Consider the following 18,740-nt stretch of genomic DNA (forward strand, 5'->3'; position numbering starts at 1 on the left):
CTTTCAAGGAGCTATGAACCTGCACTCCAAGGTCTCTTTGTTCAGCAACACTCCCTAGGACCTTACCATTAAGTGTATAAGTCCTGCTAAGATTTGCTTTCCCAAAATGCAGCACCTCGCATTTATCTGAATTAAACGCCATCTGCCACTTCTCAGCCCATTGGCCTATCGGTCCAGATCCTGTTGTAATCTAAGATAACTTGCTTCGCTGTACACTACACCTCCAATTTTGGTGTCATCTGCAAACATATTAACTATACCTCTCATCCAAATCATTTATGTAAATGACAAAAAGTAGAGGACCCAGCACCGATCCTGGTGGCACTCCACTAGTCACAGGCCTCCAGTCTGAAAAACAACCCCACACCACCACCCTCTGTCTTCTACCTTTGAACCAGTTCTGTATCCAATGATTAGTTGTCCCTGTATCCCATGAGATCTCACCTTGCTAATCTGTCTCCCATGGGGAACCTTGTCAAACGCCTTACTGAAGTCCATACAGATCACATCTACTGCTCTTTGTTACTTCATCTAAAAACTCAATCAAGCTGTGAGACATGATTTCCCATGCACAAAGCCATGTTGACTATCCCGAATCAGTCCTTGCCTTTCCAAATACATGCACATCCTGTCCCTCAGGATTCCCTCCAACAACTTGCCCACCACCGAGGTCAGGCTCACTGGTCTATAGGTCCCTGGCTTGTCCTTACCACCCTTCTTAAACAGTGGCATCATCTTTGCCAACCTCCAGTCTTCCGGCACCTCACCTGTGACTAACGATGATACAAATATCTCAGCAAAAGGCTCAGCAATCACTCCGCTGGCTTCCCACAGAGTTCTCGGGTACACCCGATCAGGTCCTGGGGATTTATCCACCTTTATGTGTTTCAATACATCCAGCACTTCTTCCTCTGTAATATGGACATTTTGCAAGGTGTCAGCATCTATTTCGCTACAGTCTACATCTTCCATATCCTTTTCCACAGTAAATACTAGTGTGAAAGGGAGGCTTCATAAATAACTCAGTCTCAATAATAGTACAGCCAAACACAAACGTAACAGACAAAGCGAAAATACTTTGTAGTTACCTTCAGCTTGAAGGACCAAATGGAGGGCACTGCCAGTCTTCAGATAATTAATTTATTTCACAGAATATGAAGAAATGGGCAGGTGGAGTTTAATTTAGATAAATGTGAGGTGCTGCATCGTGGAAAGGCATATAAAGTCCGGACTTGAACACTTAATGGTAAGTTCCTGAACAAAAAAAGCCTTGGAGTGCAGGTTCATAGTTCTTCGAAAGTGGAATTGCAGGTCGATAGAATAATGATTACAGTAATTGGTATGCTTGTGTTTATTGGTCAGTGCATTGGTATTGAATATGGGAGTTGGTAAATCATGTTGCAGCTGTACAGGATATTGCTTAGGCCACTTTGGAGTACTGCATTCAGTTTCGGTCTCTGCTATTGTAAGGATTTTGTGAAACTTCGAAGTGTTCAGAATAGATTTACAAAGCTGTTGCCAGGGTTGGAGGGCTGTTTTCCCTGGAGCGCGGAGGCTGATGGGTGACCTTATAGAGGTTTACAAAATTATGAGGGGCATGGATAGGGTAAATATACAAAGTCTTTTCCCTGGGGTTGGGGAGTCCAGAACTAGAGGGCATAGGTTTGGGATGAGAGGGGAAAGATATAAAAGAGACCTAGGGGGAAACTTTTTCACACAGAGGGTGAGCTGCCAGGGGAAGTGGTGGAAGCTGGTACAATTGCAACATTTGTGAAGCATTTGGATGGGTATGTGAATAGAAAGGGTTTGGAGCGATATGGGCCGGCTGCTGGCAAGCGGGACTAGATTGGGTTGGGATATCTGGTTGGTATGGACAGGTTAGACCAAAGGGTCTGTTTCCATGCTGTACATCTCTATGACTCTAATTAGTTAATTGCTCACGACTGTTCATGATTGGATGTGCCAGAACATAAATCAGTTCACTTAGGAGACTTTCTTTGGTATAAACACCTCTTTAGATCATTGATGTGAACAAATCAATTTCTAGTGATGTAAAAGCAGTTCAACTCACTTCTATCCTCAATAATGTATACACATTATAGTCAAATTAGAAGTGCCAACTTCACCTGCTGAACACTGATCTCTGCGAGTGAATCTCACAGCAACTTTGGCATATAGTCCCAGCTAGTGAATATATCTAGATTAGCCCTACAGAGTGAATCACTGTTTTTAATGGGATGGCAATGACAGCTTCTTATGAATTATTATTTTGCTTGCAATTGTTAAAAAGTGCACCACTGCTTGAACTGGACTGTTTGGGAGTGAGAAAGTGAACGCGAAAGTGAGTGCAAGAGTGAGCATGGGAGTGAGCGCGAGAGAGCATTTGGGCGTGTGTATTGGTGATTTGACTTTTGGAGTAAATGTATCAACGTAATTATCATCTTTAATTAATTAAGGTTGCTGTTCTTACTAACTTGACTGCAAAGGGCTCATAAACAGTATTTCTTCTAAAAATATTGTCATAACAGATCATGGCGCGGGAGGAGGGAAAGAGCAAGGATGAGAGAGAACTAGAAAAAAAAAGGTGAGAGAGGATTGGCAGTGGTTTAACCAGAGAGCCACCACACCTCAGGCTGAGAAGGACAGTGGTGGTATCTTCACTGGTACAGGAATTGAACCTCTGCTGTTAGAAATACATTGCATTGCAAACCAGCATGCAGCCATCTGATCTAACTATCCTCCCAGTGAAAAAAACATTAATTATGGACAGCAAAACAAAAGAGTACAGAGTTTCAGTTCTCTCCCAATCCTGTCCATGAAACTGAGTGAAATTTAGACATTAACTCCATTGTACCTCAATTAAAAGTAATATTACTTTCCAGGAACAACCAGCTAAAATACAAATGACAGCACTTAAATTGGGAAAAAAAATTAGGAGACTACCAATGAAATTAAACAGCTTACAAAACCAGGGAGGAATATCCTCAGAGGTGTAGGTAATTACTCAGTGCCTGATCCTAATAGTTCTGAATGGAATGACATATAAGTAGAGATCAATTAGGAGAAAGTGAGGACTGCAGATGCTAGAGACCAGAGTTGAAAAGTGTGGTGCTGGAAAAACACAGCAGGCCAGACAGCATCCGAAGAGCATAAGAAGGGCTCATGCCCGAAATGTCGATTCTCCTGCTCCTTGGATGCTGCTTGGCCTGCTGTGTTTTTCCAGCACCACACTTTTCAAATATAAAGTAGAGATGCCAGACATGCTAACTGAGCCAGTGAGGTCTGCAGATGCTGGAGATCAGAGTTGAGAGTGTGTTGCTGGAAAAGCACAGCAGGTCAGGCAGCATCCGAGGAGCAGGAAAATCGACGTTTCAGGTTGGAACCCTTCTTCTTTCCTGAAGAAGTGCTCCGACCCAAACTGTCGATTTTCCTGCTCCTTGGATGCTGCCTGGCCTGCTGTGCTTTTCCAGCAACACACTCTCAACTTATGTTAACTGAGCCATCAAACCAATAATCTTTGTACAGGTCATTCTGCTAAAATTGGTATTTCATTAACAATGCGATTGATGAATTGGGAACACGGTTTCCAAAGTGCAAACTTTTAAAACTTGTGTTGGCTATAATGCGATTACATTGCCAACGCTTTAAGTGCTATTTCTAAACAGCGACTTTTCTATAACTTGGGGTTGCACAAGAACATAACCATCATATTATAGAAGGACTGACTGTACGATTAATAAAAAACTAAAAATGAGAGATTGAATAAAGTTTCTCCCTCCTAATGTGACAGGTCTGCTAAAATTAATAACATGATATATATAATATACAAAAATTAAAATTGGCAAAGGGACAAGTTAGTCTTATTTGATTGGAGAATACTTTTTTTTCTCATGTAATGAATTCATATGATGGCTATTCTTAGATTCCAGGAGTTATAAGTTCAATCAATAAGGAACCATGGTCACATGAAGCCTCTGCAATAATGAGGCAATAATTGAATAGGCATTCAAAACAAATAAAGATACTACCAAACTATTTTTGGGCATTTCATTTAGCCTTACTTCATTAAGATACTTGCTGATGTCAAGACAGTGTGTGAAAGCAGAACTTAAGTTACTCTAGTGAACAACCCAAGAATTCAAACTTCTGATAAGGAATTAGACTGAACTTCCACAAAGAACAGCACATACCAGCTCAATTTGAACCAATGTAACCCTGTCAGTCAGTTCTAGATGTAAGGGAGTAATAAAACCAGTAGAGTCGAAGAGCACATGGTGAAATAAGGAATGGTGGAGAGGTCAGGATAGCTGATCAGGATAGCAGGTAATTTCAAAGTTTGTGAGAAGATTTGTAGCTCGGGTGCTCGTTGTTGTGGTTCTGTTCGCCAAGCTGGGAGTTTTTGTTGCAAGAAGATTTGTAGCTCGGGTGCTCGAGCAGGTAGCAGGTAATTTCGATTAGATTCCCTACAATGTGGAAACAGGCCATTCAGCCCAACAAGTCCACACCGACCCTCTGAAGAGTAACCCACCCAGACCTATTTCCCTCTGACTAATGTACTTAACACTATGGGCAATTTACCATGGCCAATTTACCTGGTCTGCACATCTTTGGACTGTGGGAGGAAATTGGAGCACCCAGAGGAAACCCACGCAGATACTGGGAGAATGTCCAAACTCCACACAGACAGTTGCTCGAGGCTGGAATTGAACCTGGGTCCCTGGTGCTCTGAGGCAGCAGTGGTAACCACTGAGCTACCGTGCTGCCATGAAGGCTCAAGAAGTTAATAGCAGATGGATAACATCAGGACAGGTTTAGATAAAGAACTCACTGATTTTTGGACATTCTTTATTAAAGGAATTCCTTTTTAGGACTGGAAGGTCTATCAATAATCCAACCAGTTCTATCTGAAAAAGGGTAAAAAATTAAGGATATTGTGTGTACTGTGTGCTGAAGTCAGTGGAGATAACTCCCAAGTGTAGATCCAAACTAACACACTTAGATATTTGATGAAGTCATGAAGGGCTGAAGGAAAAAAAAGGATTTCTTGTTTGCGCACACCAGCCACCTTCCTGTCATGTATTAATACTCGCTGCTTATCAAGGTCACATATTTTCTTGGTATTGCTTGTACTTCAAATACAAGATGACACAAATCTCTTTGCACTAGATGTCTCTCCATTTAAATCACAGTTTTCCTTTTGATTCTTCCTACCAAAGTGCATAACCTCACACTTTGCTCCACTGAAAACCATCTGCCAAGATATGCCCACATACTCAACTAATCTATTTTCCCTTGCAGATTCCTCATGTCCTCATCACAAAATGCCTTCCTACCTATTTTTTGTATTGCCTGCAAATTCATTAACATTATACTCTGCCCCCTTTCCAAGTCATTAATATGGGTAGCAAGTAATTGAAGACTTAGATCTGATTCTTGTGGCACTCTAGTAGTTACAGATTTTCAACCTGAAAAAGATCAATTCACCCTGACTCAGTCTTCTATGTGTTAACCAAATATCAATTCATGCCAAAACATTATCTGCAATACTGTAAGTTTCTATCTTATTCAGTAAACCTTAATGTGGCACCTTCTCAAATGCTTTATGGAAATCCAAATACAATATATCCATTTGTTCCCCTTTCAACACTGCTTGTTATATCTTCAAATTTGACAAATGTGATTTTTGTTCCACTAAACTAATGCTGGCTCTGATTGATTGCATTCAGTAGTTCTAAATATTCCTCCTTAATAATGGACTCTAGCATTTTCCCCAACATTTGTGAAGTGAATTGACCTAGTTTCCTGCTTTCTGGCTTCCTCCCTTCTTGTACAGGCATGTCAGATTAGTAGTTTTCCAATTGGTCAGGTCAGAAATAAACACAACTATTCTAATCCCATTTTCCAGTGCTTGACCATAGCCTTGGCATTGCAGGTACACATTTAAATACTTCTTAAATGTTTTGATTCCCACCACGCTTTGGGTGTACAAAAATTCCCTCAAATCCTGTCTGGAATTACATTTTCAAGATGGCGGCGCCAGCAAGATAGGCAACATTCAAGGTCCTGAACGCATCGATTGTAGACCAGCCACTTCCTTCCTTCTCCCTTGTCTTTCTCATCTTCTCTCTTTTTCTTTTTTCTTTCATCTTCTTTGTGTCCGAGAAGCCGGCATCTTGGAGTAGGAAAACGCAACAGGATTCTTGGTGAGGCAGTGGCAGCCTAGCCTGCAGTAGAGCCAGAGACGCCTCGATGTAGTAGGCCCATAGTGGGGTCTTTGGCATGACCAAAAAGTCAGCTTTAGCAGCAGCAGCGTGATATGCCCAGAGTGGGGAATCCTGGCATTATTGATTGGCAGAGGAGCCAGGGACTTCTGATTGTGATCAAGGCAGGTCCGGAGCAGGGAATCCTGGTTATCGACGAGGCAGCACCTACAAGCTCCTGATTGTGATAAGCCAAGGTCTCCTAGTTATCGGTGAAATGATGGTGGTAGTAAGAACCAGTGACGTCTGGTTGCAGGGTAAGCCTGGGTTCAGCACAGGACCTAGCATCGGTGGCATCAGCAAGGTGGGCCCTGCGACAAAGAGATGGCGCTTGAAAGGCGGTGACTCCCACATTGGTAGGTCTGGCGCATTTGGTGGAAAATGCAGGTGTTGTTGGCGAGCTGCTCAGGGCTCAAGACTCATGGCAGATCCAGTGGAACAAAGATAAGACTCTTTTTCAGTTATATCTTTTTATTCTTAAACAATTCAAAATGGTGACAGTTGAAGTTTTTCATTGTAGAATCACAGAATCCTTACAGTGTGGAAGCAGGCCATCGGCCAATTGGGTCACACCAACCTTCCAAAGACCATCCCATCTGGACCCACCCTGCTATCTTAACTCTGCATTTCCCATGTCTAATCCACCTAAATGCACAACCATAGACACTATGGGCTAATTAGCACGGCCAGTCTATCTAACCTGCACATCTTTGGACTATGGGAGGAAAGTGGAGCACCTGAAGGAAATTAGTCATTTCAAATAAACCTACTGGATTATAACATGACGTCATGTGACTTCTGACTTTGTCCAATCAAAACAGACATAGAAGAAATACTTACCAATCATCTACCCAGTTTCCTGTGATACCACACTTTACCTCAAAGACGTAGAAACAGACAGGTTTCTACTGCTGGTTTTACCGTCCCATCACTGTTGCCATTCTCACGCAAGTCTATTGTACTCTTTATGACGCTGCTGTCCTCACATGGTCTCTCATGCTGCTTCAGAAAGTCTAACCCCAATTTTTCTCCTGCTCTTTGTGAAAGCATTGTTCCTGCTCTTTCATACTGTCTATGAACTGCTAACCCACTCCCTCTTGCACAATTTCAGAAGGGTGCTCATTTCTCACTCTTTTAGGTGCTAGTGGCAGATTCTGGGTCTTCCTCTCTTCCATTAATGTGTATGCTGATGACAGTCTTGTCCTGCTGTTTAGGTTCTGGTGACTATCTCTGGACTCTCCACTCTTTTGAAAGATGTTGTGAAACTTGAAATGGTTCAGAAAAGATTTACAAGGATGTTGCCAGGGTTGGAGGGTTTGAACTGTAGGGAGAAGCTGAATAGGCTGCGGCTGTTTTTCCTGGAGCATCAGAGGCTGAGGGGTGACCTTATAGAGGTTTACAAAATTATGAGGGGTATGGATGAGAGTAAATACACAAGATCTTTTCCCTGGGATGGGGAGACCAGAACTGGAGGACACAGGTTTAGAGTGAGAAGAGAAAAACTTAAATAAAAAGGACCTAAGGGGCAACCTTTTCATGCAGAGGGTGGTGTGTGTGCGGAATGAGCTGTCATAGGAAGTGGTGGAGGCTGGTACAATCACAACATTTAAAAAACAACTGGATGGGTACACTAATAGGAAGGAAGGATTCAGAGAGATATTACCCAAGTGCTGGCAAATGGAACTCGATTAATTTAGGACTTAAGTGTCTGTTTGTGTACATCTCTATGACTCTATTGTTCATCAAAAGATGCATCTTACAATTTTCAGTCTAATTTGCAAGTGTATTGCAAGTTGAAAAAGCAGTAAATTGAGTGACAGCATTACTGTCACCTATATTGATGTGTAAATGACTCTACTCAGAACTCTATGATAATACTGCAGGAAGGTAACTACAAGAGAACTAGGAAGGCACAATTTTATGCTGCAAATCCATACACTTAAATACTGAAAATATGTTGAAACAGCAAGAGTTCAGCCCTGTTGCAGTTAAGGTTGATTGCTGTTGAAAGCTATTCTACTCACATCTTTACTGCCGTCATTTAAAAAAAATTGAGATATCGTAGTAGTTCCACTCCAATAATTAAAATATGTAGACTTACAGATTAATATCCTGTTTGGAGAGTTTCAAATTTTTACTCCATGCTTCTAAGCGCTTTGCTTCTGCTAATCGTTCTCTCTGAGTTGGTACTCTGTAAATAATAAATTTATATTAGATATGTAGAAACAACTGTATTTTTTAATTTTAACCAAGCACTGTTAACAGTACAACTAAATTTTGCCTCAGTAATGTTATATGGATATTTATTCATTACCTGATGATGGCATCAACCATTTTGGGAAATGATAAACTGCAGCCAGGTTGTGTGTCAATATACTCCACACTTAAACATTGCTAAAAAGGGGCTAGAAAGTGAAGCTTTTTATCTTGCACTCATTGAAACTAGTTTGCAAGAAACAGACAGGAGAAAGAAAACACCATTTTATAAATTATACAGAAGAAGAAGACGGTACTGATCGACAAGCCCAGTGGTGCATGACAAGGTTAAGCAGCCAAAATAAAGTGCTATAACTTTGTGGCTGTTCTAAAATGAGGTTCGATCTTCCTAAACAAAGAATTTCACAGGTCAAATGCAGCAATTCAGTTTTCATTAGCAGCATTGGACTTGCCAAGGATAAAAATGAATAATTTTGAAATACCTAAAACTGGAATCATGTGTTTCTAAACTTAGACTTCAATGCAGTTGACATCTGTTTCAGTATCAGATTAGCTTTGTTGATCACAATTTTGTGTAAACGAGAAACTTTTGCATCCAAACCTTTACTGCTTTTACATGACATCATTTTTGCCCCAACATATTTCAACATAATTTACCCCCACATTCCTGAGGAAGAGCTTATGCTTGAAATGTCGACTCTCCTGCTCCTCAGATGCTGCCTGACCAGTTGTGCTTTTCCAATGCCACATTCTTCAGCTCTGGTCTCTAGCACCTGCAGTCCTCACTTTCTCCGTATTTTACCATATGTAACTTCAAAATTCATCTAACACTCATTAATGGTGAAATTTAAATGCACAGATGACCCAAGATGATGAAGCAGGATTCTTTATTCCACTGGCATCAGGTTTTACAAACATGAAGGAAAATTAAAGTTAAACTAGATATTCACATGAAATAAAGCCTTTAGTTCATATCTCGTTGTGGAAATTTTTCTTACAAAGACACTTTTTTTTTCTCCAGTATCCAGTCAACTGCTTGAGCTCCTCGCTTGGTACCCTCTGTCACTGTCAGTAAAATCCAGATCAGCAGAGCATTGAATAAAATTTTATTCAATAATAGGCTTAATAACAGCACGTTCTGTTTGGCCATAAAAGATCAAGCTGACACATAACTTTAGGAATTGGCAATTAGGATGGGCAATAAATGCTGGCCTAATCACTGACACCATGTGGGCGGCACGGTGACACAGTGGTTAGCACTGCTGCCTCACAGCACCTGAGACCCGGGTTCAATTCCCGACTCAGGCGACTGACTGTGTGGAGTTTGCACGTTCTCCCCGTGTCTGCGTGGGTTTCCTCCGGGTGCTCCGGTTTCCTCCCACAGTCCAAAGATGTGCGGGTTAGGTGAATTGGCCATGCTAAATTGCCAGTAGTGTTAGGTAAGGGATAAATGTAGGGGTATGGGTGAGTTGCGCTTCGGCGGGTCGGTGTGGACTTGTTGGGCCGAAGGGCCTGTTTCCACACTGTAAGTAATCTAATCTAATCTAAAAAAAACTTCATCCCATGAATCAATTCAAAAGGGACAATATTCTACAGTTACAAAGACAAGAAAAGAAATGCCCTAGCATAATTGAGATTATTTAATATTAAGCATCTTCCAAAAGATGCTTAATTTAAACAAGCAAGTCATCACAGGACAGCTGAAAACCAGGGTGTACTCCTCCTGCTTTATTAGTGAAGCCAGTAAGCTTTCTAGAGATTGGGACAAACGGGTGCGTAGGAAGTAGAGAAACTTCAGGTGCGACTCCTGGAAGCATTGATTTTGGAGTTGGAACGATGACTGGAGTCACTGTGGAGTATCTACAACGCGGATAGTATTGTGAATAGCACATATAAAGGGGTTGGTCACATTGCAGGCTTGGACTCCATAGGCAGGAAAGGAATGACTGACTACCAGGCAAAGCAAGAGGACTAGCCAGGCACTGCAGTGCAAGAGTTTCCTGTGGCTATTCCCCTGAGATATTGTTGAAAGGAATGGCTTCATGGAGAAAGCAGAAAGTACCAAATCAATTGCATCACAATTGTCTCGGCTGCAAAGTGGAAGTTAAAAAGTGAGGTAATGTAATAAGTTATAGGAGATTCAGTTATATGGAAAATAGACATTTTTGTTGCCACAAATGAGATTCCAGTATGGTTTATTTCCTCCATGGTGTTAGGGTCAAGGATGTTTCACAATGGCTATAGGACATTCTGGAGGATTGGGTAAATAGCCAGTGTGTGGCACATATTGAATCAAATGACATTGACAAGAAGGGTGATGAGGTCCTAAAAGCAGAGCACATGGAGTCAAGAAGTAAGTATGACCGCAAAAGGTAGTGATCTCAAGATTACAATCAGAGTAGAAATAGCAAGATATATCAAATGATTGTGACTGAAGAGATGCTACATGGGAGGAGTTTCAGATTTCTGGGACTGGTTATGAGGGAGGTGCAACCAGTACAAACTAGATGAGTTACACTTGAGCAGGACCAGGACTGATGAACTAGGGAGATTTGTAAGAGTGATTGGAGAAGCTTTAAACTAAAATGACAGGGGAATGAGAATCTATTTATGGAGTCAGAAGAAAGGGAATCAAGAACAAAATCAAAAGATAGAAAGGGGAATAAGAAAAGTGATAGGCAGAGACATCAAGGGCCAGCATCAAACTGGGGCACAGTGAAAAATAATAGGAATGGTTTCTGCTTTAATAGACAGACAATGCACAATAAAGTGAATGAGTTAGAATGAGTTAATTGCGCAAATAGATGAAAACAGAAATGATATAGTCAGGATTACGAAGACATAGCTGCAGGGTGACCGGGATGTGAATTTAACATCCAGGGATATTCAGTATTTAAGAAGGACAGACAATAAGGAAAAGTGGTGGAGTTGCATTGTTGTCTAAAGAAGAAATGAATACAAGAATAAGAAAGGATACTACCTCTGATGGTGTGGTAGCCGTATAAATAGAGCTAAGGAATACCAAAGGGCAAAATACAAAAGTTAGGGTTTTACATAGATCCCCAGTTGTAGGGGTGATGATGGGAATGGCTACAGTCCAAAAAGAGGACAAACCAATGCAGGGAGGTCCAGCATGGATCAGCAAAGCCATGGTGAAAGAGGGTCCAGAAGTACAAAAGCTTCCAAACCAGAAATCAGTGGAATGATGCACGCTGGCCTAAATGCTGCAGCTAACTTTTTCACACAGAGGGTGGTGCGTGTATGGAATGAGCTGCCAGAGTAAGTGGTGAAGGCTGGTACAATGACAGCATTTAAAGGACATCTAGATGGGTATATGAATAGGAAGGGGATATGGTCCAAATGGCTGAGAGTAGATTAGGTTAGGATATCTGGTCGGCATGGACAAGTTGGACTGAAGGGCCAGTTTACTTAAGCTGTTTCCATGATCTGTAATATCAAACAACATGGGTTTGTACCTTGCTTGGTTTCTGAAGACACCAGTCAATGCAGACCAGTCTCCTTCCTGTAGCTTCGGTAGCCACAATCCTTCAGACTTAGACACAGTTCAAAACCAAACACTGGTTTCTCACCTGTTGCCACCGAACTCTGTGAGGCCCCAGTTAAATCCAAACATTTGCCAAGAATAAATGTCCTCGAGGCTGGTCTCAAACAAATATCAGTTTGTATTCCTTTTAACAAGTTGGTGTTCTCAACTCAAAGGTCACCTTTTCACAGCTCCAAACCAAAAGTAATAAAAGTAAAATAATGAAGTTTTCAACACAGGGAATAACTGTGGAAGACTGGTTAATGTCACTAGTTAGAAATCCGCAAGATACTATCAATGACTGTAAGAATGACATCTTTGTCTCAACAAGGGCAGCCACAGAGCAGGTGACTGGTCTACTGAAAAGGAAGTTCCACTTCTTGAACCACTCAGATACAGCATTTCAGTATTCATCATGGAAAGTGTCCAGGATGATATGGTCTGAGAGCCTAGTGGACAGGATTCTCTCTTGGGTGGGGACATTGCTCATTTTTCGATTACTCTGGTGATTGCATTAAAATGTGTAACTTTAGGTTAAATCTGCTAATATTGCAGTCCTTTGCATTTGCAAATCTCTAATGACACACAAGTAACTAGTACATGATGCATTCACATACAGAATGGTGTCTTCAGAGTCAAATATGGCAGTGGAGTATGGCTCTTGGCTCAGGGCTCGCCCACTCAGTCCACCTGTTTTCTTTTTTCTCTTTTCTTGTTTGTCTTATCTTTTACTTCACTTACTTCTGCCCCAGCCTGGACTCATGGCTGTGGACAGTGAGCCTAACATGGAGGAGAAGCTGCTATAGCGGCAAAGGCAATTTCAGTGAGTTAGGCCCAGCAGCAAAAGATGGTGTCTTAGGATTGATAGAGGTTGTTTGGGTCAATTTCTGGGAGCAGTAAATTGGTGGTAGAAGGCAACAAAGCGATTTCAAGATCAGCCCAGGCAGTGAGATGAGATATAGATGGACTTCTCTTTAAGCAGTATCTTTACACAATTTTTTCTTATTCTTAAACCATCAAAATGGCACTGGATTATGGCAACACGTGAAAGCTTTTTACATATTTTATTGTATTTCCCCACTATAAAATGTCTCTATACAGCACAACAGTACCTGCATAGCACTACATAGTATGCAACTTCTGGAACGTGCAAGGAGAAATGACACCAAACCATGCTCGAGCAGTCCGATGTGCATACTACACTGGAAGCCATATGCATTCAAGTCATCATGAATGCACTCATGTCTCCAGAAATCTGCTGCTGATAGGAGAAATGTTTGTAATGTGTAAATCTGAAATTAGTCTCATAATAATTAGCAGCAAGAGTAGACTCTTCAGCCCCCAAAGGCTAGTTTGCCATTCAACAAGATCATGATTGATCTTTGAACTAAACATTATTTTTCCACACTGCCTTCATATTTTTATAACGCTGAAAGAGGCAAAGAGGCTGTAGTCATAGATATTGAATAGATAAAACCAGAATACTGCTTGATTAAATTGTGAGCACAAAACAAGAAGATATAGGTTAAAACCTTGTATCCTCCACTGACGTTAGTTTGGTGCAGAATGACATCTAATCAGTAGGACAGAACCTTGCCACCTTCCCACCTCTAACCTAATTAAGTACATAATGTGGGAGTTTTGACAGCTCTATAGCTAGTGGTCGAGACCCCATAGCTTCCACAAAATACGTTCAAATTACTAAAAGGTAAAATAAGTTCTGCAATGTCACTACACACAAGAAAATCAATTTACTTGTAAATATAAAAAGTATAAAACACTTAACACCTGATGACACAATGGAGAAACTTCATTTTCATGTAGAATTACAGATATGGATCAAATGGACTCCCACTTCTATAACTACTTTGTGATCTTCTGAAATTGGTTATATTGCATTTGCTCACACAGTACAAAACCAATTATACTAAAATGACCTTGGTTTTGTGCAAAAGACTGATACAAATATGAAATATATGTAACTCCCATTTTCACATATATTTTAAGCAAGGAAAGTTGATTTTTTTGTACAAATTCTGGTAGCATTGTAATGGAAATGTAAAACTCATTCAACATGTCATTGCAACATTTACCTAGATGTGGGCCTCTGAAATTGCCTATTGGGTGGCAAATTGCAATTTTGCAGATGTTCCTGCACATTAGCTTGTGTCTCGGTTGAAGATTCCTTTTCAAATGTCGACATTTTAACTTTGTGGTTGGATAGCCAGTATTGAATACCTGTGAACAGAGAATACTACATATAAACTTCAATATATGCCAAAATTTTCATTTCCTCTTTGTCGTTCTACCAGTTAAGAATGCTTTTATCCCAGTATAAATCTTTTTTAAGTCCTCTACCTCCTATATATTTCCTTGTACTTGAATTACAGTGGATATACAGCACAGAATCAGGATATCCATGACCAGAACTCAACATGCGAAAAGGGGGCAAAGAGGTGATAGTTTTAGACATTGAACAGATAAAACCAGAATACTACATAGTTAAATTGTGATATCAAAACAAGAAAACAGAGGGCAGAAATTTATACTCTCCAATGTGGTGAATTTGGTGGCAGAAGGACATTTAATCAAGTAAAATTTCAACATTTTCATGAGTTTTGAGGAAGGGTTACTCGAGCTGAAATATTAATTCTGATTTATTTCCGCAGATGCTGCCAGACCTGCTGAGCTTTTCCAGCGGTATATTCTGATTTACAGCATCTGCTGTTCTTTCAGTTTTTGCTCAACATTTTCAAGCTGTAATAAAATATTTGGCCAATTCCATCTTAAGAAAATTTAAGAAACGACATAAATCTCAGCAGAATTTAATTGTAATAATAACTCTCAACTTTCTTGAGTAAACTGTTCATAAATTTGGATCGATGCACAGATTACAAAAACAATGGAAAATCATATATAGTTGAAATGTTGAGGCACTGGGATAATTAGAGAGAAATGTTTGGGTAGAAGGAATGAAAGTCAAATACGTTCAGACATTAAGAAAAACTGAAAAGTAATTTCAACCCATAAGATAAGATCATAACAAATAAGAGTGGACAAGGTTTCTGAACCCTTGAGCCTCTTTCACCAATCTGTAATACAATGGCTAAATTGTGGACTTTTGGCCATTTTCCTGCTATTTCTCCCTTGACTTCTCTACTTGATTGTTTGATTGGCCATTCCATTCCATCCAGGTCACCACAATACTAGTTTATCACCTTCGTGTCAATCATTATTTTGAGAGTTGGTGGGTGGTTTCACAGCCTGATGCTCATCCTGCTGTTACATCTCCCAATTTATATGAAATGGGGGCCTTAGCAATGCACATCAGCTTGCCGGCACTGGTGGCTGTGTAATGCCAAACTCCCTTGTAGATCAAAAATCCCTCAAAACTAGCCTTCAATATTGTCTGGATATGAAGGTGCCACTGATGGACTAGGGTGGACGAAGTCAGAAGTCACAACACCAAGTTATAGTCCAACAGATTTATTTGAATTCACAAGCTTTGCGAGTGCTGCTCCTTTGACAGTTGAAGTCACTTTTCAAATAAACATGTTGTTGAAAAATGTGGTGCTGGAAAAACACAGCAGGCCAGGCAGCATCCGAGGAGCAGGAGAATCAACGTTTTGGGCATAAGCCCTTCTTCAGGCTGGTGTGCCAAGCAGGTGGGGGGGGGGGGGGGGAAGGGAATTTGGGGGAGGGATGCTGGGAATACGATAGGTGGAAGGTGGTGAGGATGACGGTGGTAGGCCGGAGAGGGGGTGGGCGCGGAGAGGTCGGGAAGAAGATTGCAGGTCAAGAGACCGGTGCTGAATCCGAGGGTTGGGACTGAGATAAGGTGGGGGGAGGGGAAATGAGGAAGCTGGAGAAATCTACATTCATCCCGTGTGGTTGGAGGGTTCCTAGGCGGAAGATGAGGCTCTCTTCCTCCAGGTGTCTTGTGGCCAGGGTCTGGCGATGACATTTGGCCCATATCCCTCTAAAATCTTCCTATTCATACACTCATCCAGATGATTTTAAATGTTGTGATTGTACCGGTCTCCACCAATTCGTCTGGCAGCTCATCCCCACCTTCTGCGTGAAAAAGTTGCCCCTTAGGTCCCTTTTAAATCATTCTCCTCGCATCTTTAACCTGTGCTCTCTAGTTCTGGACTCCCCCACCCCAGGGGATTAACTTTGTCTATTTACCCTATCCATGCCCCTCATGATTTTGTAAACCTCTATAAAGGTCACCCCTTAGCCTCCAATGATCCAGGGAAAACAACCCCACTCAATTCAGCTTCTCCCTTTAGCGCAAACCCTCTAAACCTGGCAACATCCTTGTAGATCTTTTCTGAACCCTTTCAAGTTTCATATCATCCTTCCTATAGTGAGGCAATTTAAAATTATTGCTGTATGTATACCTAAAATGTCACTAGGGAGGCGGTTCTAGGATTTTGACCCTCCGACACTGAATGAATGACGATATATGTCCAATTCAGAATGGGGGCTGAAAATGCGCAGGTCAGGCAGCATCCAAGGAGCAGGAGATTCGACGTTTCGGGCATAAGCCCTTCTTCAGGAATGCCCGAAACGTCGAATCTCCTGCTCCTTGGATGCTGCCTGACCTGCTGCGCTTTTCCAGCAACACATTTTCAGCTCTGATCTCCAGCATCTGCAGACCTCACTTTCTCCTCAATTCAGAATGGGGACTAGCTTGGAAAAAACTTGCAAGTTGTGGTGTTCCCACTTATTTGCTGACCTTGTCATTCTAGTCATGGGATTGGAAGGTGTTGTCTGAGATGTTTTGGTAAATTTCTGCAGAGCATTTTGTCGATAGCACACATATTGCTGCTACTTAAAGTCAGTGGTGCAGGGAGTGAATGTTTGTGGATAATGTACCAAACAGTTGTTTTGTCAGAGATGGTGTCAAGCCACTTGAGTATTATTGGAGGTGTACTTATGGGGGGTATTTCATCATACTCTTGATTTGAGCCTTGAACAGAACCATGAGCAGACTTTGTGGAGTCAAAATGGGAGTTACTCACTGCAAAACTCCTAACCCTTAATAGCCACAGTATTTATATGTCAAGAGTGTGGTGCTGGAAAAGCACAGTAGGTCAGGCAGCATCCAAGCAGCAGGAAAATCGACGTTTCAGGCAACTTGACTTTAATTTCACACAGTATTTTGTATGACTAATCCCGTTCAGTTTCTGATCAATGGTCATCTTCCCAGGATTAGATTAGACTTACAGTGTGGAAACAGGCCCTTCGGCCCAACAAGTCCACACCGACCCGCCGAAGCGATACCCACCCATACCCCTACATTTACCCCTTACCTAACACTACGGGCAATTTAGCATGGCCAATTCACCTGACCCGCACATCTTTGGACTGTGGGAGGAAACCGGAGCACCCGGAGGAAACCCACGCAGACACGGGGAGAACGTGCAAACTCCACACAGTCAGTCACCTGAGTCGGGAATTGAACCCGGGTCTCAGGTGCTGTGAGGCAGCAGTGCTAACCACTGTGCCACCGTGCCGCCCACAAATGTTGATAGTGGGGGCAATTCATGCCATTGAGTGGTCTGTAAGGTACAACTGTATGAGTATGCTAATTTCAGGTTGTTGCTTGACTGATTTGAGAGGCAGTTTTGCCAATTTTAGAACCAGCCCAAGATATCTGCGAAGAGGACTCTGCTGAGGTCAACAGGAATTGCAGATTTACTACGTGGTTTGTACTGCCTTAATCAATACTACATGGCCTGTCCAGTTTCATTCCTTTTCTCCCTCTTTCTAATGGATGATACAGCTGAATTATTTGCTAAGGCAAAAAAGTGAGGACTGCAGATGCTGGAAATCAGAGTCTAGATTAGAGTGGAAAAGCACAGCCGATCAGGCAGCATCCAAGGAGTAGGAAAATCGATGTTCCGGGCAAAGCATCCTGCTCCTCAGATGCTGCCTGACTGGTGGTGCTTTTCCAGCACCACTCTAACCTAGACTCCGAATTATTTGCTAAGCCATTTCAGATGACAGTTAAGAGCCAATTACATTGCTGTGGATCTGGAGTCGCATGTAGGCTACACCAGGTAAGAATGGCAATTTTCTTTCCTAAAAAGGTTATTAGTGTACCAGATAAGTTTATACAACAGTCAGCAATGGCTTCACAATCAAGGTTATTGAACTGAAATTCTATGGTGGGATTCGAACTCAGGTTCCAACAATATTAGCCAGATCTCTAGATTTCTAGTCTAGCGACAATATCAATAGGCAAACACCTTGCCATATTTTCTAGATATTTTTGAATCAACCTGTTCAGAGATGTTATTACCCACCTCTGGAGCAGGTGTGACTAGAATCTGGGACGTCTTATTCAGAGCTATGGATACTACCACCTATATTACCAGAGTCAGTGGGACTCAGAAGTAATTCATTGGCTGTGAAGCAATCTGGGGCATCATCAGATCCTGGCAGCAAATTATTTTCTGTGACAGACCACCACACTTGCATAAAACAGTGACACAGTACAAATTATCTGTATTTTTGGTAAAGAAGTATATCAATGTGGAAACATGACTTGGAGGAGCCAGTTTGGACTGGGGTGGACAAAGTTAAAAATCACACAACACCAGGTTATAGTCCAACACCTTATTAGATGGTTGTGAAGCAGGACCATAAGACACAGGATTTATAGCAAGAGATTACAGTCTCGTGCAGCTGAAATGACATATTGAACAAAC

The 18,740-nt window shown here is 41.6% G+C and overlaps 1 protein-coding gene across 1 annotated transcript in view; it reads right to left on the bottom strand.

The window, feature by feature from the left end:
* Window positions 1-8,594, bottom strand: part of ttc29 (tetratricopeptide repeat domain 29) — a 309,874-nt gene extending 301,280 nt beyond the window's left edge. The window contains exons 1-2 of the mRNA XM_060830586.1: window positions 8,575-8,594; window positions 8,362-8,451 (exon numbers count right to left, since the gene is read on the bottom strand). Coding sequence (XP_060686569.1) covers window positions 8,362-8,451; window positions 8,575-8,594 — 110 coding nt within the window. The remainder of the gene's footprint in view (window positions 1-8,361; window positions 8,452-8,574) is intronic.
* Window positions 8,595-18,740: the final 10,146 nt, after the last annotated feature.

This window comes from Hemiscyllium ocellatum, chromosome 1 (assembly GCF_020745735.1).
Source record: "Hemiscyllium ocellatum isolate sHemOce1 chromosome 1, sHemOce1.pat.X.cur, whole genome shotgun sequence".
NCBI lineage: Eukaryota > Metazoa > Chordata > Chondrichthyes > Orectolobiformes > Hemiscylliidae > Hemiscyllium > Hemiscyllium ocellatum.